General features: G+C 32.5%; 4 protein-coding genes and 1 non-coding gene across 6 annotated transcripts; 2 read left to right on the top strand and 3 right to left on the bottom strand.

Annotated features, from left to right (window-relative positions):
- Window positions 1-2,250: 2,250 nt before the first annotated feature.
- LOC128033815 (ADP,ATP carrier protein 3, mitochondrial-like) lies at window positions 2,251-3,255 on the top strand. Its single transcript, XM_052622011.1, has 3 exons — window positions 2,251-2,496; window positions 2,726-2,908; window positions 2,986-3,255. Exons 1-3 carry the CDS (start codon window positions 2,251-2,253, stop codon window positions 3,253-3,255), a joined length of 699 nt encoding a protein of 232 aa, XP_052477971.1.
- Window positions 3,256-3,607: 352 nt separating this feature from the next.
- LOC105775122 (ADP,ATP carrier protein) lies at window positions 3,608-5,279 on the bottom strand. Its single transcript, XM_052622009.1, has 4 exons — window positions 5,157-5,279; window positions 4,442-4,873; window positions 4,020-4,364; window positions 3,608-3,952 (listed from the first exon to the last, which is right to left on the bottom strand). Exons 1-4 carry the CDS (start codon window positions 5,277-5,279, stop codon window positions 3,608-3,610), a joined length of 1,245 nt encoding a protein of 414 aa, XP_052477969.1.
- A 58-nt stretch (window positions 5,280-5,337) lies between these two features.
- On the top strand, window positions 5,338-5,409 carry TRNAE-UUC (transfer RNA glutamic acid (anticodon UUC)). The gene has a single exon. It is a non-coding gene; the product is annotated as a tRNA-Glu (tRNA).
- A 730-nt stretch (window positions 5,410-6,139) lies between these two features.
- LOC105777597 (eukaryotic translation initiation factor 3 subunit D) lies at window positions 6,140-8,157 on the bottom strand. Its single transcript, XM_012600940.2, has one exon. The coding sequence runs from the start codon at window positions 8,086-8,088 to the stop codon at window positions 6,349-6,351; it is 1,740 nt and encodes a 579-aa protein (XP_012456394.1). The 5' UTR covers window positions 8,089-8,157; the 3' UTR covers window positions 6,140-6,348.
- A 4,202-nt stretch (window positions 8,158-12,359) lies between these two features.
- Window positions 12,360-13,605, bottom strand: LOC105777317 (transcription factor bHLH162). 2 transcript variants are annotated; one of them, XM_012600523.2, is made up of 3 exons: window positions 13,207-13,605; window positions 12,791-13,130; window positions 12,360-12,713 (listed from the first exon to the last, which is right to left on the bottom strand). In XM_012600523.2, exons 1-3 carry the CDS (start codon window positions 13,339-13,341, stop codon window positions 12,661-12,663), a joined length of 528 nt encoding a protein of 175 aa, XP_012455977.1. In that variant the 5' UTR covers window positions 13,342-13,605; the 3' UTR covers window positions 12,360-12,660. The 2 variants fall into 2 exon arrangements, with proteins under 2 accessions (XP_012455977.1, XP_012455976.1); XM_012600522.2 differs by having other exon boundaries at window positions 12,795-13,130.
- Between the last annotated feature and the right edge of the window lie 8,520 nt (window positions 13,606-22,125).

The following is a 22,125-nucleotide window of genomic DNA, read 5'->3' as shown; positions in this document are numbered from 1 at the left end:
CCGCCCATGAGATTATCAAGAAACAAAGCCAAATTCAAGAATGGAGTAAAAGTAAGAGGGGTTACCAAGTTTTCCATCTCCGGCAAAAAAGGCTTTGTTGCAGTTGTAGTTGGAAAATGGAAATAGGAGAGGAAGGAAGTGATGTCTTTTTCATGTATTTATATTTGCGAAGCAACCGTGGGAAATACAGTTATTAAGGCCTTCCCAATCTCGTTATGTTCAAGGAATTAACAGTTGGCTCTAGTTTTTTTTTTTTTTTGTTTAAGACACCCTTGGTCCTTCTCAAAATATTAGAGCAATTTAATTCCGACAATTTTGAAAGTGAGTAACTAAGGATAATTAATCACGACGTTAACATTTTTCGTCAATTATACATAAATTTTATTGGTATAAAAACAAATACAACACTCAATGTTTATAAAATTTGTGTAAATGTTAATTGAAAGTGTAAATGCTACGGGCTAAATTTGCTAAATCAAGACTAAGGGTCTGCTTTGCAGTGCTTAAAAAATGCACTTCTGACTCCAAAAATACTTTTAAAAGAAAAGTTGTGCTAAACAAATTGCTTTTGGCTGAAACTTTTAGTTTTTCAAAAATACTTTTCAAAAGCACTTTTAAAAAGAGAAACTAAAATTTTTAACTTTTCCTCTCCTAAAAGCACTTTTAATGCTTAATTACTTTTTCACCCCTCCAATAACATAGCACTTTCCTCTTTTTTTTCTTGATGCTTAATTACAAATATGTTAAAATTATTAATTAAAAATAAAAATATTTTTAAAATACTAATTACAAATATTTAATGGTTATATTTAAATATTTAAAATATAGTTTATAAATTCTAATTAAATTTTATAAATAATTAATATTTATTGCTTAAAATATTTAAAATTTATATTTCATATATTAAAATATTAACAACAATTTATAATAATTTTTTTATATTTTTACTAAAATATAATAATATTAACTAATTTAAATATTATTTAAATGCATATTTGTTGCTTGATAATAATATGTCTAAAATAGACATTTTATTTCTCAAAAGCACTTTTTGACAGCAATGCTAAACACTCAAATTTTAAGCCAAACTTTTTAATTCTTAAAAGCACTTTTCCACCGCACTTTTCAAAAGCATTGCCAAACTAGCCCTAAATCAACAAATGTGTGAAATTTGAGGATTAAATTTGTTATTATACGAATAAAAATATGTTTAATTGATAAGAAAACATTAACTTCATGGTTAGTTGTCCTTAGTTACTCACTTCCAAAGATTAAATTACTATATGATTAATTGTTAAAATCTTGTTGCTTTTTATTCCATTGTTTTTGGCATAATGACAAATTTAGCATTCTTTTCCACCTTTTAATAATTTGGCTTTTGTTCAATTTTTGGGTTAAATTTGATTCTCATAGTTAAATTTGACAATCAACCTTTAAAAATTATATTAAAGTTTTAACTGCATAACAATCCGGATGTATTTAATGCTATTCATTTTTAGTTTTATAAACTTTTTTATAATTTTGAATTTTTAAATATTTTATAATTTTAATTTATTTGTTGAACAAATAGTAGGAGTGACGACAATTTTGTGGAGGGGCCAAATTTGAATCATAAATTTTTTAGAGAGTTAACATTATAATTTCGTCATTGTATTAGCGTAAAGTTTAACAAATTTTCAAGGGATTAAGCTATAAACTTTTAATTTAACCATTGAATTAATTTAAAATTTTGCAAGTTCTAAAGGGACAAAAAGGGTAATTTTTCACTTTTAAGTTCCGAAAAAATAGGAAACATAGGGTTTCAGTTCTTATATGTAGCTCACGAGAATCTCCACAATCACCTTAAGAGAAGGAAAATATCAGCAAGGAATGACGACAGGAAATAAGTAACAACAGTAAATAAGAAAGAAAATGACCAGTATTAAAACAGATAATCATCTGGGTTCCTTCCATTTTTCTGGTTTTTAGTTCATTGTAATCAAGCTTTAAACCATGGCCTAATAATGCTTCTCAAACATGTTTTTTTTTAATGGGTTATTTGGTTGCAGGGTACAGAATGGAACATGAGCCATTGCACCCACCCATATCTCAAAAGATGCATTTCATACCTCACTTCTCATTCAGGCATTTTAACTACACTACCCCCATAATGGAAATTATTCGGGGCAATGGTGGTGGTGGCTTGGTGAACTGGAAATCTCAGGGCAGTGCTTCATCTTCTGTCGTAGAACTTTTGCCACAAGTTTTTGTATGGAGAAAAGCAAAGATTCTCTTACAAAGGAATTGGTTACAACTGGTGCTTTGCTGACAGCATTCGCTCCACTGGAGCGAGTGAAGAACATGATGCAAAACCAGAACGCCATAATCAAGTTAGGCCGGCTATCGAAACCATATAATGGGATATGTGACTGCTTTGCTACAACTATCAGACATGAAGGCTTCTTTTCACTTTGGAGAGGCAACACTGCGTATCTCATTGCACATCTTTCTGTTCAGGTAGTTTCCACCAAGCTGAAGTTTCTTAGTCTGCTCCAGTGTTGAGCCATTAAACCTTTATGAACTACAAGCAATAGTTTCCATTATCTTGGAACATGGCGAGAGTCGTAAAGATATCGAGTGGACTAGGGTGCAGACGATAGGGTTGGGTTTTGTTTCTTTCGCTGCACCTCAATTGCTTTTTTATCCATTTTAATATGCTGGAACACGCTTGTCAACCGATGTCAAGAAGACTAACAGTTACACGGGCGGAAATAGGCAGTTTAATGGTGTAATCGATGTCTTCGGAAAAACCTTGAAATTAGATGGCATTGCTGGATTGTACCGTGGATTAATTATTTCAGTTGCTGAAACTGGTATAAAGGCAGCAGTATATGTCGGTTTATTCCCACATTATTTACACGTTTCGCAGGTCAGCACATTAGATATACTTAAGAACAATAACTAATGGCGTCTGGATTATATATGATATGGTTTGGTTTTTCGCAGAACAATATTTTGTCAAGGCCAATGCTAGAATCCGGGGTTGTCATTTGTTACGAAATGGCTGGTTACCGGTTGAATACAGTGAGCAGAAGGATGATGTTGACCTCGGGAGCTGTTAAGTATAAAGGTACACTGCATGCAATTGCACATATTTTGACAACCGAGGGTGAGAAGTCATTTTATAGTGGTGCAGGGGCACAGATCCTTGGATGTGTTGTTTACGCAGGTACTGAAGTGTTAACGGAAGGGTCCAGTCTTACCATTACATGGTAGGGTCCCCGGTAGTGACGGCAGTGGTGGATAACATCTTAACCCTCCATTCATTCAATCTTTTCGGTGCTGAGAAACAATTTCTTTCATTGTTGTTTTCGGTTAAACACGAAGCTGAAAAACTGTTGAATTGAAGTAATCATTTGGTTCCACAATGTTTGAGTTGAGGACCGATGTCTCCCTTGTTATTAGAACTTGCAACTTTTGAGATTTCTTTTCATGGAAGTAACTAAAGAATCCCTACAACGAATGTAATTACACAACTGAACTTGGAATGCATTAATGGAAGCTTAAGATGATGATATGTATCCACCATGGTTCCATGAATGAAGTGACCACTTCCATCACCGCATTGTCATTTACCTCGAGGATCCTTCCATCTAGCGGTAAAACCGAGAGCAGATCTGCCGTCATCGCTGCCCTTCTCCGTTGCAGCTCTAATAACATCAGCTACATAAATCACTAACATTACAGTACCTGTATAAGCAGCACATAAGAGGATTTCAGCCCCTGCACCATTATAAAATGTCTTCACACCCTCAGTTTTCCAAATTTGTGCAATTGCATGCAGTGTACTCTTGTACTTAACACCTCCCCAGGTCATCATCATCCTTCTACTCACTGTATCCATTGAGTAAGTAGCCATTTTTCCACAAATATCAAACCCGAATTCCACCATAACCCTTGACAAATAATCGTTCTGCCAAAAAATCGAAACCTTATCATTTACATTGAAGAAAAGAAAAAGCCTCACTAAATGTTCTTACCTGCAAAATGTAGGAGTAATACTGTTTCCAAGGGCTTAAACCTCTAGATAGTGCTCCCAACATAACAAGTTCAACAAGTGTGATATTAAATCCACGGTACAGACCAACAATGCCATATGATTTCAGGGTTTTCCTATAGACATCGGTTATACCATTAAACTGTCTTTGCCCTGAGTTACCGGTAATCTTCACATCGGTCGCCATGCGTGTTCCGGCATATAAGAATGGATGAACAAGCAATTGAGTTGCAAGAAAAGCAACACAATTTAACTCTAGCACTCGCATCGAAGTCCACCGGATGTCTTCACGAGTCTTGGCATATTCGAAGATGTTGTAACGTAGTACCTGTAGTATACATAAAGGGTTAGTTTAGCATTGCTGTTAAACAGGGATTAATAAATTTCAGCTGGGTGGGAGTTTACCTTAGAGAAAACATCTCCAATGGCCATTACAGGGTAGCCTCTCCAAAGTGAAAAGATGCCTTCATGTCTGATAGTTGTAGCAAAGCAATGAAATATTCCATTATATGGTTTAGGCAGCCGACCCGACTTGATTATATCGTTCTGGTTTTGCATCAAGAGCTTCACTCGTTCAAATGGGGCAACTGCTGCCTTCGCAGCATCAAGTAGAACCATTTTTGTTATAAAAGAAGCTTTACTGCTCTCCATTGGTGCTCCTACAAAAGCTGCCGGCATAGGCTTTACAACAGATGAGGCACCATTGCCACGAATGCTTTCGATTAATGGAGTAGTGTAGTTAAAATGCCTGAAAGAGAGGTCAAGTTGCCAATGTATCTTTTGAGATATAGGTGGATGCAATGGCTCATGTTCCGTTCTGCAACTCACTCTTATAGTCTGCAATGAAATATAATCGAAACAGACATGATAATAAAGAAAACATTTTCCAAGAATCAAGATTTTCCCATTAATGTAGAATTTTTCCAAGAAAAGGTGCCCCATGAAAACTAAAAGAAAGTTTTACAACAATGAGTTTTCACATGATTCCATGTTCAAGAATTGAGTGAAATAATTTAGCAGGTACATAGTCTGTTTGGTTTCTTGGAAAAAATTTGACACTAAAGAAGATGAGCAAAGAAAAGAAGAAAGAATATACACAAAAATGGAGAGAGTAGATTACCAAGTTGTCCATATCACCAAAAAGCTTCTGTTGCAGTTGTAGTTGGAAATAGGAGGAGAAAGCAAATGGTGTGTGTATTTTGCATTGAGAAGCAGGTGCGGGAAATCCAGTTATTAAGGCCATCCCAATATCGTTTTGTTTCAAGGAATTAATTAAAAATATTTTATACGTTAATCAAACATCCATTGTCGTCCAGTGGTTAGGATATCTGGCTTTCACCCAGGAGACCCGGGTTCAATTCCCGGCAATGGAAAGTTTTCAATTTTTCAAATTTAGTCCTCTTACAGTTTTAATTCGAGGAATTTTTGTCATTAAAGTCTCTAATTTTTTTCAATTCTGTCGTTACAGTCGTTGTTCATTTCAATTTTTGAAATTTAGTCATTCTACTCTTATTTTGAGGAATTTAGCCCCTGTTCTTTTCAATTTTTTAAATTTAATTCAAGGAATTTAACCCTCCACTTGTTTTTCCATTCCAATCCCTGTTCTTTTCAATTTTTTAGAAATTTAACCCTCCACTTGTTTGATTTTAAGAAAAATTAAAATCTATTTCATAAAACAATGAAATGTTCAATTTTCAAATTAAAAAAAATTTGATTCAAATCACTATTAATTTTTTCTTAAAATTGAATATGCAACATTTAAAAATTAAAATATGATTCATAATACCATTAATGAACTTCTATTAAATTTGAGTATTTGGTATTTTAATATTGTGACTTAAAATTAATGGTAACACACATTCATTTTTTTACATAATTTAATTAGCAATGTCATCAATTAAATTTTAACTTTTAAGTTCAAATAAAAATGAAAATACTCTTAAACCAGATGGAGATTAAATCCCTTCAAGGGATTAAATTACAAAAGTTTGAAGAATACGAGAAATTGGAAGCATAGACAGTCGGGAGAAACAACCTTGATGATAACCAAAAAGGCTTAAATCCAAAATTGACACACACATGTATTAGGAAAGAAACGAAGAATGACTAAAGGGGTTTCTCTCAAATTCATTTTTGCCTCAAACTTGATTGCATTTTGGTACATTGTCAAGACTAAACAAGCTATGCAAAAAGAAGTTGAATCATACAATTAGAAACATGGCAAGTGCCAAGTGCTAACATATGAAGTTGGTATTAAACAACATATAATGGATAGATACATATTTAAGAAATGGTTCAAACAACCATTACCATTAATTTTGTGCCTCAATCTCTTTATCTTCAACATCATTTGTAGTGCCATTTGCTTCCCCGTCTTCGGGGTCTTCGGTTGGTGGTTGAACCTGTTCCTCTTCTGGCAATGGTTCCTCCACGTAATCGTTCTCGAAAGCATCAGCAGGAACCTCATAGATCCTAACTTGAGGTTTAGATGGATCCTTCACAAGCACGTATTTCCCTTCATTCAACTTCATACACAAGTCCACAATAGACTTCACAATCCCCCACATATTCGCGGTATTGAGATTGATTTGTGCGGCAAAATCCCTTGGCTTATAACCAACAACGCCCAATATCACGTGGTTGAAATGATCCCTAGGATGTACCCTCGAAACATACCCCAATTTCATCAAATCAGCATTGGCTAAAATCGCTTGAGCAGTCCATTTAGCCAACTTATTCGCATTGTTCTTCAACTCGGTAGCTAAAACCGCACCCCTTTGCGTCTCCAACTTCTGTCTCCAATCGACACCGGAGTATTTAGGATCAAACTCGTTGAGTGCATTCAAAGTAAGGAACGACTTCTGGTTATTAACATCGACAACACTCTGAACCTCACACCGAGCAACTAAATGCATGCCGTTATCGAGTTTCCACCTTCTATACCTATAAGCAACTGAAGCCACTTCATCGCCTTCATTGGCAAACGGATTCGGCTCATCGAAACTAACCTTATTTCCATCCCTAACTAAAACTTGCTGTGAAAAATTCTGATTTATATATGCAGCTTCAACACTCAATGAATAAGCAGAGTTAATATCATCTTTAGCTTCAGGCAATGGTTCTTGAGATGTCTCATGGACAGATAACAAATCTAATTGAGACCCATCTCTTTTATCGAAAAATAATTTGTTCCCAACACGCTGAATCACAATATCCCATGAATAAACTGACCTGGGTGCACACATTAAGGTTGAAAGGATCGTGTCCGTCGCGAAAACCGTCGCCTTATCCTCATTAGCCAATCGGCGTATCACTGGGTCGTCGGTGGTGGTGACTTTAAAGAAGTTACGGTTCTTGAACCGTTCGAGTCTCCTTTCGTTCTTCGGTGTGATTCGATCAAAGGACCGGTCGTAGTACTCTAACGAGCCGCAGATGAGTAAATCTTCTGGTTCGGGAACGGAAAAGGATAATTTGGAGAACGTTGAGAAAGGGATTTGATCGAGCATATTCCATTCCGGTTGAATATCGACAGAGGATTTGAAAATCGCGGCTTCACGTCGTTGCTGGTTCTGGTTAGACCGGTTGAGATTGTAAAGCCGGTCACGGCGGGCACGTTCTTTCTCGGCTTCCCGTTTACGGGCCTCAACTTCTTCGTCTCGCCTTTGAGGGAGTTGAGGTCTGTTTTGATTGAAACGCCACTTAGGACCGAACTTAGGCCGCGGCGGAGGCTTGGCGTCGACTAAACGGAATGAGGAATCGTCTTCGGGGTTAGCCAAGGGGAAAGCGTCGACGTCGAGGGAGAAATCAAAGGGCGAGTCGGCAGGGTTCCCAGCCCCGTGCCTCGACGAAGGGCGGTTGGACGGATTAGCGTTTGAGGAAGGAAAAGAGCGGGTGAAGTCGGCGATTCGGCCGAGCTTGTCGGAGCGGGAGAAAGGAGCGAAGGGAACATGGAGAGGGAGAGTAGTGGTGATCGATGCGGCGGCGGCGGAATCGGGTGGACCCCAGCCGTCAGGGTTAAACGGAACAGCGCCTACTTCGAAAACTCCCACCATTGTCGATTGAAAACTCTAGATTTTGCCTGCAACAGAGTAAGAGAAACAACAAAACCCTAGGGGATTTATACTAATATTAAATAGTTTACTGGAAAGATTTTGGACCTTTTGAGATCCTTTCATAAACCCCAAAAATTTCTTAAAGCTTTTTGGACTTGAGATCTCGGCCTCAGTTGTTGTTAGGGTTCATAGGTTCTTTTGAATTTGGGCTTTCTTCGCCATTGTTGCTTGTCCAAGATTCACTCTAATTAAAACTTGGGCTTCTTTAGTACGAAAATAGATGATGTATTCATGCGCCCGTTGTGTACAACGTTTTGTCATTACAATCGGATGTTTCATTTTATTACGAAAACAGTGTGTATCGATTAGTATGATTAGAATCGGTCTAAAATCGATTATACTATTTTACACTTTAATATTATTTATTTTTATAGTTAAAATATTGATATTAATCATTTCTTAAAACCATCATTACTAATTAGATCTGTTCATGGGTTAGTTTATCCGTCTAGATCCGAAGATTTGCTTGAAATTTGGGAGGATTTAGGTAAAAAATTAGGCACGAAAAATGAGTTTAATCCTATTTAAAATATGGGTCAGGCTCATGCTTGAACATTCAAGGCTCAAGTCCGGCCTGGCCCGCTTTTACGTTTATAATAATTTATATTATGTTATTTTTATATATTATGTAATTTAGAACACATTAAAAAAATAAACCTATACAAAATATATAATATTACTCTAATATAAACATTAAAATAATGTTAAGATGACTATATAAAAAAATTTTCAATAAATAAAAATTGTATAAAATTATTAAATATTAAAACAATATAATATGAATATTAAAAAAAATTAAAAATAAAATGGACGGGCTTGGGTTAATCTTTTGTAAATATTGACGAGTTTGAGCAAAATTTTAAACTCATATTTTGGGTCGGATCGAGTTTGAGTAAACATAAAATATGTCAATATTATGCTTAGATCTGGTCCGACTTGGCCCATAAACACCTCTATTACTAACTCATCATGCTAGTAGAGTATTTTTAAGAAAAATTCATATCAATTTGTAACTAGAATAAATTAAGGAGTTAATTATTTAAATTAATCGATGATATTATTAAAACATAATAATTATATTAATTGGTTAAATATATCATCGATTAATAATAATAATAACGACATATATGCACAACTTAACTTAAGTTTTGGCCCATAATGCCTATTAAATGGAATTGGAATAATAATGCATGATAAAGCAGGAGGGACAAGCTTGACATGTGTTTGGACCCCCAAAATTATTACAATTTATGTAAATATCTTTATCAAAGCTAGGAATGTTTTCAGACATAAAAAAAACATGAAATGATATTAGGGACTCCTTTAGTTTCACATATTCTTTTTATCATCTTACATTGGCCTCTTGTTTCACATGATTTATGTGATTAGTTTAAACATGATTTATTGATAAATGTTGAATTCCAGGAATCCAACACCATTTGGATTAAAGGCCTTTTTGGATGAGCAGTGCATGTATCTACGGTTAGTGTAAAAATAGAGGTGGTGGTGAGATTAAATTCTGTAACGATACTGTAGCATGAGACAAAAAGAAAACTAAACGCACTGCACTGGAGATAAATATTCATCCGAAGGGCCCCTAAATCTAAGTATGATATTAGTGCATTTTTTATTTGTCAAAGTTTATTCATATTTATAGCTAACACATGCATGTTTTAGGTTTACTCATATTTTATTTTTATTTCCTCACAAAAATATACTATTTTAAATTTAATATTTAAAATTCTAAACATATCCAATTTAACATATTTTTTAATATTTACATTATGATATTATATATTATCATAAATTTAAATTTTATGTAATATAAAGTACATAATGCATAAACATAGTAAGGTAAAATTAGTATCATAGAAGCCTTTGTATTAGGAGCTAAATTGTATTTTACCTCCTTTACTTTAAAAAATAGACAAATTGGTCCATATACGTTATATCAAAGAGCAAGCTAACCCTTCTGTTAAAAATTCCATCCATTTTTGCTATTAAAAACTAATCTCTCTACGCCAGTATGAGGTACACGTAGCACACCACGTGTAATTGTCTGATTATTCTGTTAGCCACGTCAGTTTTTAACAGTAGAAATAGGTGAAATTCATAACAAAAAAAAATCAATTTGCTCTCTTATCTAACCTACAGAGACTAATTTATCCATATTTTTAGTAAATACAGTAAAACTCAATCTGATTCTCAATATAGAGGTCTCCATGATACTTTTACCAACATAATAAAAATAATAATAGGTCTAACCAAAATAAGTTTTAATGTTGGAATCCAAACTCAACCCATCTTTTAAACAAATTTTTTTCTAAAATCATATTTTTAAAACCAATATTTTTTTTTACTAATCTCATTATAAGTTCTGATGATATCTGCTCTTTTTGACACAATACCTAGAACTATCCATAACCTCTCTCCAACCTATAAATAGGATGATAATGCGTTTCAACGCACCTGAACCCACGTCCTCCTGCATTAACAATAATGCCCATACCAATCAAGATAAAATTTAATCCGCTAAAACTAATCTTTTTTATTTAAACTCTACATGTGGTTGGAAGAAGTTTAATTAAGAGTTGAGAAGGAAAGTGGGAAGAAGCGGTTAGTGGAGATGTGGGGCAAAAAAATATGCATTCCTTGCCATCCCATTCATCTGTATACGATATATCTTCAAGATTTCGTTGCTCATTTATTTTCATTTCCTTGTTGGTAACTATGATGTAATGAAAAGAAAACTTGCAAACGTCATTCATCTTTCGTCACAAAACTTACCGAAGCATTTCATTTCTCACATTACTGACTACACACATTTTTATAAATATATATATATATATAAATAAATCCCAAGTTTAATTTCAAATAAATAATAAATTAATTACAATATCTAATAGTTAAATTACAATCGAATTTTAACTATTTCATCAACAAAATATTTCATCTTTGTATCAAGAAAAATTCAGATTCAAATCTCAAAATGACTTTATTAGAAAAAAATAACTATAAATTTGAAACAGTTTTCATGAAATATTATTTTATGAGCCATTCTCACCACACCATCCATGATTCCTTTCCAATTGTTTAATGACATTTCAGTAAATTTTTTCCATGTCATTGACACAAATTTAGTAATTTTTTACCCTTCGAGGAATTTCGAACCCAAAACCCTAAATCTTAATCCTGAACCATAAATCTCAAACCTTAAATCAAGGGTTCAAGATTTGAGATCAGATTTTGAGATTTAGGGTTTAGAGTTTAGGATTTAGGGTTTTAGGGTTCAAGGTTAAAAATTGCCAAAAATTGGTGTTAATGGCATGAAAAGAATTACTAAAATATCATTAAATAATTGGAAAGGGATCATGAATAATGTGAGTCCATAAAATAATTTCATCTTTATATCAAACAAAATTTTAAAAAGAAATTCAGATTCAAACCCTAAAAATGATATTATTGAAAAAAATAACTATAAATTTAAAATAATTTCCATATATTAAGAAATTAATTATTCAAGTATATAAAGAAGTTTGACTGGAAAATGTTTGGGGGAAAACCTTTGCTTTATTTGCTCTATATGAACCGTTAATTGATCTATAAAATGCCGTAAATGCTGCCTACATTAGTGATCACATGGTCAATTAATGCGATTCATCAGTTCAAACTAGCCATTGACAGACTTTATGTAGTAATGCAATAATATGAACATTTAATCAATAGAATTCAATAATACCAACTTCGAACATTAATCGTAAAATTGATAGCAAATTGAATGAACATTAATCGTAAAATTGATAGCAAATTGAATGAAAATAAAAGTATACTTCAGCAAAATAGAATTCATATACTCTATTCTAAGACACAATTATATTGTTCTAAGCAGTGGTGAAACTAGGGAAGCTGGCAAGGCCTCGACGCCCCTAAAATAAATTTTTTTCATATGACCCCTTGAAAATTATTAAAATTTTAAATTAGTAAAGGTAAAATTGTACTTGGGCTCCCCTAAAAAATATAAAAAATTTGATTTAATCATTTAAAAATTATAAAGATATAATTTATTAAAATGGTGAAATTGTATTTTTTCTATTGTAAAAATTACAATTTAAACAAAATTTTCTGGTTTCTACCCTGGTTCTAATCTATTTATGAGAATCAATTAACAAGTAAACTAAATCAGTCTAAGCTACCAATAATAGAACAAGTAATTTCAAACATTAATATATGTATAATCCTATATCTAACCAGAATTAGTTAACAATACATAAAGTCTTATATATGTAGCTTAATCCCAGTTTATCTAGTTTTCCATTTGCATATGATCGGCTTATAATATGAAGAAGGGTAGCTTCAAAATGAACATAACTTAACAGATCTGGTTTCCAATTGCAGCATTATTTCAGAGGTTTCTGAACAAACAAATTTCACTAACAATCAAACATACATAATTAATATATATATTTTACTACTTGTCATGCATGAGCATCATAGATGAACTTGTTTAATCTCTCAGCTATCCTGGTGACAGCAACTCCATGATAATCTGGTGTTAACTCCCCAACCTATAGACAAAAAAATTTTAACCAAAAATTAACCATTAATTTCATTGTTCATTCACATCAAAAAGGACCAACAATACCTACGGTGAGATGTATAGTGTGGAAAGCAGTGTTGCCAACTACAGAGAAACTGGCATTAACAATGTCAGCTCCTTCTTCATGAAGGATACGAATGGTGTCATTAAAAATGAACCGGCTGTGAGTGTCGGTCGTTAAACCGATTACCAAAGAAGAACCCATTTCATGAATCTGGATTTGTGGAACTTTTGGGCTAAAACCAGTTCTGCTGCTAGCAATATTCATTGACTGTCCTCCACTTATTAAGCTATCTTTCCTTTGTTTCATCCTCTCCAAGTTTGTTTGTAACCTTTTTATGTAATTTGCAGCTTCACCTAGCTGATCAGGTAGTGATATTGATTCCTACAATGAAAAAAATCAATAATTTATACATATACACACAATATACTAAAAGAAGAAAAAGGAGAGAGAGATGAACCCTAGAGTTGTAATGTGGGACGAGAGAATTGAGCTCTGAATATAGAGCTTTCATTTGATTCCTTCTGTTCCTCTCAATGAGTTTTCTATCAGTTCTTGAGGAAAAATTATTAGGGTTGTTGCTGTTGATCTCCATTGATGATGATGAGTAACAAAAACAGCAGCAAATTACAGTCTGTGTTTTAATGAATCTACCTTTCCTTTTATTTTCAAGTAAGCCCTTAAAAGGTTTTTCCCTTGCCAGTAATGGGAGCCAATAGGACAAAAAAGGAAAGGCAAAATATTTAATGAGAAATTGAGATGCCTATTCAATGAAATTTCATTCAAAAAGGAAAGAAAAGAAAATGAAAGTTTGGGTTATCCGAACAGATAGTGGGGTTTCCTGTAAGGCTAAGTGGACTGTCATTGAGCCTTTTAGTTCTTCAGAGAAACACGTACTTATATAATTACTAAAGCTACTGTATCAATTTCGGCTTTAACCATTCACAGCACATGGGCAATCAAAATGGAATTTGTAACTTTTTATTATTATTATTAAGTTTATCCGTTTTACATTTTATGTTCGGGGTTCATGATTACCTCTCTCAATAATATTGTCTTTAACTAAGATTTGTACTTGCATTTTTCTCTTAATAGTACAATATGTTTTATCATTACACCTAACCACTTGTTGATAAGTTTAAAAGTGTTTAAGCGAGATTATCTTTTGATTTAAAAATTGAAAAAATTACGAATAAAATATATATTATATAAAAAATTAATTAAATTAAGTTTTTTTTATTGGGAGAAAGTATTTTATGCAACTCTTAAACATTAGTATATGTTACATTTATTTGAAAAGCTAATAATCTATTAATTACATATAGCATATGGTAATTAAAAGAATTATTGATTTTTCTTAAAAAAATATAATTACATGATATGTGTAACACCCCTAACCCATATCCGTCGCCAAAACAGGGTTACAGAGCATTACCGGGGTTTATACATCAAATAAAATCAAATCGTATCATTTACTATTCATATCCAAAATCTAACCTAATCAATCATAATGTCCTTTATATGGGCCCTCGAGACCCAATTTATGCATTAGAAACAAGTCAGGACTAGATCGGGAACTCAGAGAATTTTTCACGAAATTTCAAAATTTTTCCTTAGGTGCAGAGGAAACATGCCCGTGTGGCCAGGCCGTGTAGCTCACACGGCCAAGTGACACACCTGTGTCTTAAGTTGTGTGGGCATTCGATGTGAGGCACACAGTCGTGTCCCGGCCCTAGTCCATACCCGTGTAACTCTTTGACTTGGGTCACACGGCTAGCCACACTCCCGTGTACTAGGCCATGTGAACAATTTAATTTTCGAAAATTAGGTGCAGGGGACACACGACCAAACCACACACCCGTGCGCATGGCCGTGTGTCACACACGGATGAGACACACGCCCGTGTCTCTGCTCGTGTGGACGAAAAATGGGTCATTTTCAGGCCACTTTTCTCACCCAATTTGCCTTTCACCTACAATATCAACCAAACACATTCACAAGCCAATTCATAACCCTCAAATCAATGTCAATACCAAGTTTTATGCATGACATATTATCTCGTATGTGCAAGTGTTTAAACTTACCAAAAACACATTAATGCTTATAAGCATACTTTATCAATTATGCTAATTCAAAACCATTCATCAATAGGTTTGTATACTTCCCATCATCTCACCATTTTATCACACATCAAACTTGATAAGGCTTTATATATTTACATCAAAATATGCCTTACACCAGCCATTCCAATGGCTAGTTACAACAAAATATTTCATCATTATACCTAACTTAGCTTATACATGTCATTATATCAAAAGTTAGCTTGCTTTATATACCGAGAAGTCCGACGAATAGTGTGATGTGTTTTTGACCAAGTTCCAACCTTCACGAGCTTTCGAGTACTATAAAACAGAAAAAAATAAAACAAAGTAAGCATTTAATGCTTAGTAAGTTCGTATAACTGAAATTTTAACTTACCATTCATTTCTATTAAAGTAAACATACAAAATGCATCCAAGAAATTTGGCTAATAGCCTAAACAACCAATTCATCAAACATGTTAGTTATTGTAATTCACACAATTGTCAAGAAACATGAATGAGCTCATCATATAATAACTTTTATATTCATATACTTTTCTTATATCATATTTCCATACAACATGTACATTTCCATAACAAAACATCTCAAGTTTAGTTGGCACATGTCAGAACTTTACCCGTTGAATTTATTTGAAATATAGATGGACACACATGTAGTACACTTAAAGTGTACAAAACTGTAATTCGTCAATTCATATTCGGGGGTACTTATTATAGAACATAATCAGGAAATACTCTCTTGAGCCATATAACAGGAAGCTCATGTGAGCAATGTAACAGGAAGTTTATCTAGTCTATAACAGGAAACTCATAAGAGTTTGAAACAGAAAGCTCATGTGAGCTTAACAGGTAACTCCGAAGAGCTATTATCAGGAAGTTTCGGATAGCCATATATCAGGAAGTTCAAGCAAGCCATATCAAGAAGCTCATTAAGAGCCTTATATCGGAACGCTCATAAAGAGCTGCAGTATGTCTGCAATATATGTAGGATCAATACCGATCATATAACAGGACGCTCATAAAGAGCTACGGTATGTCCGCAACATATGCAAGATTAATACCGATCGAGATGCTCGCAGGAACCATGTAACAGGATGTTTGAGAAGGCTTATAACAGGATGCTCTTTCGAGCTATGGTGTGTTCGCAACATATGCAGGACCACAACCAATACGGAAATCCTGCATCAATCGAATTTCATTTATTCAAACGGGATTTATTACTCATCGGGCATTATTGAACAAGTAATCAATTTCATATTTTCATAGCATTTATACAATTCACATATACACAACATTTATACATAACATTTAATTCAAACATATAAATATACACAAATTAGTGACACGAACTTACCTCGACACTTGCTCGTATATAGAAATCTACTAATCCGACATTTTTTCTTTTATTCGATCTAACTCCTTATTTGATCTTTTCGGATCTATATAAATGAATTTAACATCAATTTAATACATTTCATATTCAATTCAATCCAATTTACATCTTAGGCAAAAGTACCATTTTGCCCCCACACTTTTGATAAATTCCAATTTAGTCCCTATGCTCGAAAAATGAAATTCATGCAATTTAATCCTTATTCCAAGCCTAACCTGTAACAGCCCGATTTTGGGTCTAGTCGGAATAGTGGTTTTGGGACCACAAATCTGACGAAGAAAAATGTAACTGCTTGAATTTTCAAGGGTGTCGGAAAGGTGGTTCGAGATCACTAAATCCGATAAATGAGTAGAAAATATTATTAATTTAGTGAGTATAAGTTAAATGTGAAGTTAAGAAAATTTTTGAAATAGTGAATAGTGCACTAGAAATAAATATTAAAATAATTAGAATCAAAAACGAGGTATCGAGACCTCAGAGATTTTAAACTGAGCCATAAATATTTTTATAAATATTTATGAAGTTTTAAAAAGTTAGTAATAAAGTTTCGTTAAGAAATTTTAAAGTTCCGATAATTAATTGAACAAAAAGGACTAAATTGTAACAAATGCAAAATTATGGGAAATGATTAAATAGCTTAAATGATAAAAGGAAGAGGACTTAAAAGGCAAATACACCAAATGTCTATTTGGGCTGGACGGCAAAGGCATGAAATCAACAAGAAAGTAAGGAGAATTAAGGGTAAAATTGGAATATTGCAAAGTGGAATTATCTAGATTTCTCTTTATTTTTCTGCATTCCTATCAGCTAAAACACCATAGAAGGGTTTTCTTAAGCTGGTTTTTCATATTTTTACTGCAAGTAAGTTCAATTCTTGATTATTTCTTGAAATTTTTGTGTTTTTGTGACTTTTACAACTAGGCCCACTTGTTGAATTCATTAGTTTTTAATTCTATGAAAGAAGTTGAAAGTTGCTATGAACATGTGCTGGAAGTATATGATGATTTAGCATGGAGTTAGAGCTTTAAATTGTTTATATGCTGATTTTATTAAAAGAATTGAATAGAAAGTTAATGTTTGAGACTTAATAGTAAAAGAGTTTGAAGTTAGGGTTTTATGAGGAAATTCTGAATTTCAATAGTTATGAATAACTTATAATGTCTAGGTAAAGTATTAATTGAGAAAAATTAGCTTAATTGAGGGGTTAGTTGAGCAAGGACTGAATTGTATGAACTGTGAAATTTAGGGCAAAATGAAAATCAACATTTTGCACTAAAATAGTTTTGGACAGCAGCAGTAGTTTAACTTTGAAAAATCACCAAAAATTGTGGGAATCGAATTAGAGAATTAATAGAATATGAAATTAAATCTTATTGAGTCTAGTTTCTTATAGAAAAAACGGTGTAAGTAACGGAATTGTAAATTATGAGATATAATAAATTTTGTGAGACAAGGTAAGAATGATTTCGGGTTCCCCTATTCTAACTTTGGAAAATCATCAAAAATTTAAGAAAAATAATTAGGGGCTTAAATTTATATATTTAAAATCCTGAATGAGTCTATTTTTAAGAAAAACAAACGGAAACATCATCTGAATCCCGTACGAGAAGACAATTAATTTTTAGTGAAGAAGGGTCGGAACTGTCTAATAGTGAAACAGGGGAGAATTTAAAGAATAAACTGTACTTATTGGCTAAGCCAAAAATTATAAAACTTTTGTGGTAAAAATATATATGAGTGTAGTTTTTGGGAAAATTAACGGATCTTAATTTGGAGTTTCGTAACTCAAGATATAGATAATTTAGTAACTCTGACTCGGATAGACAGCTTTGAATTTACTTATAAGTAAATAGTAAAAATATAGTTAATGTTATTTAAGCGTGTTATATACATTAAGGATGTGGAATGAAGAGGAGGAGGAGGAAAATTGGAAAATATATGAATGACTTGTGTATAAATCGGTCATATATTCGATCATAATCGATAAATGTTGAATTAGAAATGATGTAATGTTTTATTTCAAATAGTTACTATGAGATTGATGATGATCGATTTTAGCTAAATTAAAAGCTAAAACGATGTTTTCATTGCAAAATTAAGAATTTCATAAATGTGTTAATGAATGGCATAATCGATAAACGTTGAGTTAAATGGTAACTACGTATTAGTATTGAACTTAATGATATTGAATTGTATGCGAAGTAAATGGAAATTTCTATTGCTAGTGATATGATTTGAATTAAAAGAATTATTGTGATATTGAAATGTATATTGGATTGAGAAATTGATTTGAATTGTGAACATGAGAAATTATGAATTGAATGAAATGGAAATGAAACATTGAATTGTTAAGATTTGTGAATTGCATGAATATAAATCGGGTCTCGTAGGCCCTATTTATTATGAATATAATATTTAGAGGATATATTGTGAAGAATTATAAAAGCATGTTAAAAATTTGAAAGTTTTAATTTAGATGAAATTTTATAATACGGTTAAATACGTTTACAAGTGTATGTGTTCTGGTAATGCCTCGTACCCTATTCCGGCGACGGATACGGGTAAGGGGTGTTACATAACCAAATTTTTCATATAGCATTTACAGCCCATGTACTTCACAAAATTCAAAAATTTTCCATGAATTTTACATCTTTTCAATTTAGTCCTAAAATCACAATTTCATGAAAATTTCATTTACAAAAGTTGTTTATCTATCAATAACCTTTCATTTTCTACCATGAATTTTAAAATTTCAGCATACTCATCCATGGAAAAAATTTTATATTTTGATAACTTTGTAAATTGATCCCCAAAATAGATAGATTAGGTTATTACGATCTCGAAATATAAAATTACAAAAAGCGGGACATGATTATTTACCCAATTAAGCTTGCTTGAATTTCTCTCTTAGCTAGGGTTTTCATAGAAAAATTTGGGGATATGATGAAATAAGATGATATTTTATCTTTTAATTAATTATCATCTTTTATTTTCCCTTTCCAATTTAGTCCTTTACTTTTCTTAAATTTCCATGGATGAATCATCATAAATATCTACTAACTTCTCTTAATGGTCTATTTTCCTTATAAGGACCTCAAATTTTGAATTCCATAGCTATTTAATCCCTTTAGCTACTAGAATTCAACTTTTACATTTTATGCAATTTGGTCCTTACTAACAATTAAACATGAAATTGGTAAAATTTTCTTATCGAAAATTTCATACGTTTGTCCTATCATAATGCAGACCATGCAATAATATTAAAATAAATTTTCTTTTTGACTCGGATATGTGGTCTCGAAACCACTATTCTGATTTCACTGAAAACGGGATATTACAATATGATTTATTGAAAATGTATATTTTTTAAAAATATTAAATCAAAATTTTATAATTTTGGAGGTAAAATGTAAATTTATCTTATATTAACATGTAAAACTATAACTTTTAAAGGGACCAAAAGCAAAATTTTGTAGTTTAGAGGGACTAAGGTCATTGCTTGCTCCTTGTTGCCACCTCTATGTATAATAACAAATTTATCCCTTGATGTTTATATATTATGTATACATGTTGCATGCTAAATTTATTAAATTATGACCAAATTGACAAAATGTGTAAATATTACGAGCTAAATTTGTTAAATCAATATCAAATTGACATAATGTGCAAACTTTGAGGGCCAAAATTGTTTGTTATATCAATAAAAATATGTACAATTGACGAAAAACATTAATGTTGTAAGGAATTGTCCTTAGTAGCTCACTTTCAAAATTGATAGAAATTTAATTACTCGATTATTTTATAGAGGTCAATTTGCTCAATATCAAAATTGAGAGAGACTAAAAAAATTTTTACTGAAAAATTATAAACTTTACAACTAAGGTTAAAATTGTAATATGTGCCACATTTTTACATACATTTAATTTTTATTTTTACTTTACCATATGCTACACCCACATATAAAAATGAACACCCGATATCATTGCAAATATTATGTTCAGTTAGAGGTATTTATGAGTCGGGTTAGGTTGCATTTAGATCGGGCTTAAGTATGATATTAACATACTTTATATTTGCCTAAGTTCGGCCCAACCTGAAATATGAGCTTAGCTTTTTGCCTAAACTCGTCCATATAATGGCCAACCCAAATTCACCTATATTTATTTTTAATTTTTTTTAAAACTATATATTTAATTTAATTTAATTTAATAATTTTATATATTTTTATTCATTAGTTTCATATATAATCATTTTAATTTTTTTAATGTTTATATTATAGTAGTATTATATATTACTGTAAATTTAATTTTTTGTGTTATAAATTACAAAAAATATATAAAAACAACATAATATAAAACATGACAAACTTGAAAAACAAATCAAGCCGGGCTCAGGCCTTGAATGTTCAAGTTCGAGCCCTGCTCATAGTTTAATCAGATCTAATTTTTTCACTCTAGTCTAATTTTCAGACCTAATATTTTTATTTAAACTCTCTTAAATTTCAGATGAGTCATCGAACCTGGACGAGCAACGCAACCCATTAAAATGATATCTTTTTGGCCGCCTCCCACCTCCTAAAGCCATATAACGTGTGTTGACCAAACAACATAAAACGTGGAATGGTAACTGATGACTTTGAAGATTTTAAGGAATAAAAAGAAATTGTTGTTTATTTAAAAAATATATTAATATTTATCATAATAATCTTTTAGTTAAAGTAATATTTTTTAAAAGAAAAATTGGACTCTTATAAAAGGCATGAAAACTTAATGTCAAAATGATGTTTGCTTAAGGCTGGATTTCAGCTCCTTAATCTTAGCTAATTACTAATTGATTATGGCATGTTTTATTTTATCAACATTTTTCATGCTTATCATCATAATAATCACTAGATTAATGCTTAATCCTTAGCATGCATGCGACACGTTGTTGACGTAGGTTAAGTATATAACATGGAAATTACATCGTAAGTTTCAAATAAATATTTTCTGAAGAAATAAATAATTAATCATAAAATATTTTTTTTTAAAACATTTCAAGAGATACATTTTTTTTATACATTTAAAAAATAAAATATAGGGGAACATGTATAATATTTGTCCAATTATCCAAGAAATGTCAAGATGTATATGTCACATCATCATATGTTGAAAATAACTTACTTATTTTCAACCATTCCATGTTACTTTTTGTTGTTATGATAAGACCCCACTATTTTGTCTTGACTCCACTGCCTCTAGCACTGACATTATTTGTCCCTAATACTGACATTCTCTGCAGACTCCAGATCTGCTGGGCACATGTCTATGGAGCACGTGGTGCTTTTTGTTCCTAGGGCTGACGGCCTAAGCGAGCTTCATACCTGCTGGACACGTGTCCGAGTGACTACGTGCTCCTTGGGTATAGGCGAATTGAGACTGTGGCGAGCTGGATCTGCAAGCTTACATTGCGAGCTAGGCCTGCGAACTTACATCGCGAGCTGGGCCCGTGAACTTACCTCGTCATCCACTCATGGTTCGCCTTGCGTCCAATCTTCTAGCAGGACTTATCCAGGTCATGGATTGGTGATTTGGATCTTGTCTAGGACTCGGGTTGGTGATCACTGACGTATAACAGGTAGTATAACAAAATAGTAGGTAGAATCAGAAGATCAACACATTTGGGTTGTTAACGTAGTTCAAAGAATGATTATTTACTCAACTATTAACTAGATACAATTGTTGATTTGACATAATGCCTAGAACTATCTATAGTCCTTCACCAACCCATAAATAGGAGGATAATGCGTTTCAACGCACTCAAACCCACGTCCTCCTAAATTGACAACAATATCCATACCAATCGAGTTAAACTCAATCAACGAATACAAGATAATTAAATACTC

This window comes from Gossypium raimondii, chromosome 10 (genome assembly GCF_025698545.1).
Source record: "Gossypium raimondii isolate GPD5lz chromosome 10, ASM2569854v1, whole genome shotgun sequence".
NCBI lineage: Eukaryota > Viridiplantae > Streptophyta > Magnoliopsida > Malvales > Malvaceae > Gossypium > Gossypium raimondii.
Note: the sequence above shows the minus strand (reverse complement) of the source record. Positions and strands in the feature narration are given on the sequence as shown.

Bases quoted from the DNA above. Each gene is read 5' to 3' on its own strand.
- LOC128033815 (XM_052622011.1), top strand. From the start codon at position 2,251: ATGGAGAAAAGCAAAGATTCTCTTACAAAGGAATTGGTTACAACTGGT. The intron at 2,497-2,725 runs GTAGTTTCCACC...ACCGATGTCAAG, and splicing joins TTGCACATCTTTCTGTTCAG to AAGACTAACAGTTACACGGG. The intron at 2,909-2,985 runs GTCAGCACATTA...GGTTTTTCGCAG, and splicing joins ATTATTTACACGTTTCGCAG to AACAATATTTTGTCAAGGCC.
- LOC105775122 (XM_052622009.1), bottom strand. From the start codon at position 5,279: ATGGCCTTAATAACTGGATTTCCCGCACCTGCTTCTCAATGCAAAATA. The intron at 4,365-4,441 runs GTAAACTCCCAC...TGTATACTACAG, and splicing joins TTGGAGATGTTTTCTCTAAG to GTACTACGTTACAACATCTT. The intron at 3,953-4,019 runs GTAAGAACATTT...ATTTTTTGGCAG, and splicing joins ATTACTCCTACATTTTGCAG to AACGATTATTTGTCAAGGGT.
- LOC105777597 (XM_012600940.2), bottom strand. From the start codon at position 8,088: ATGGTGGGAGTTTTCGAAGTAGGCGCTGTTCCGTTTAACCCTGACGGC.
- LOC105777317 (XM_012600522.2), bottom strand. From the start codon at position 13,341: ATGGAGATCAACAGCAACAACCCTAATAATTTTTCCTCAAGAACTGAT. The intron at 13,131-13,206 runs GTTCATCTCTCT...TTTTCATTGTAG, and splicing joins TCCCACATTACAACTCTAGG to GAATCAATATCACTACCTGA. The intron at 12,714-12,794 runs GTAGGTATTGTT...TTTTGTCTATAG, and splicing joins TCCACACTATACATCTCACC to GTTGGGGAGTTAACACCAGA.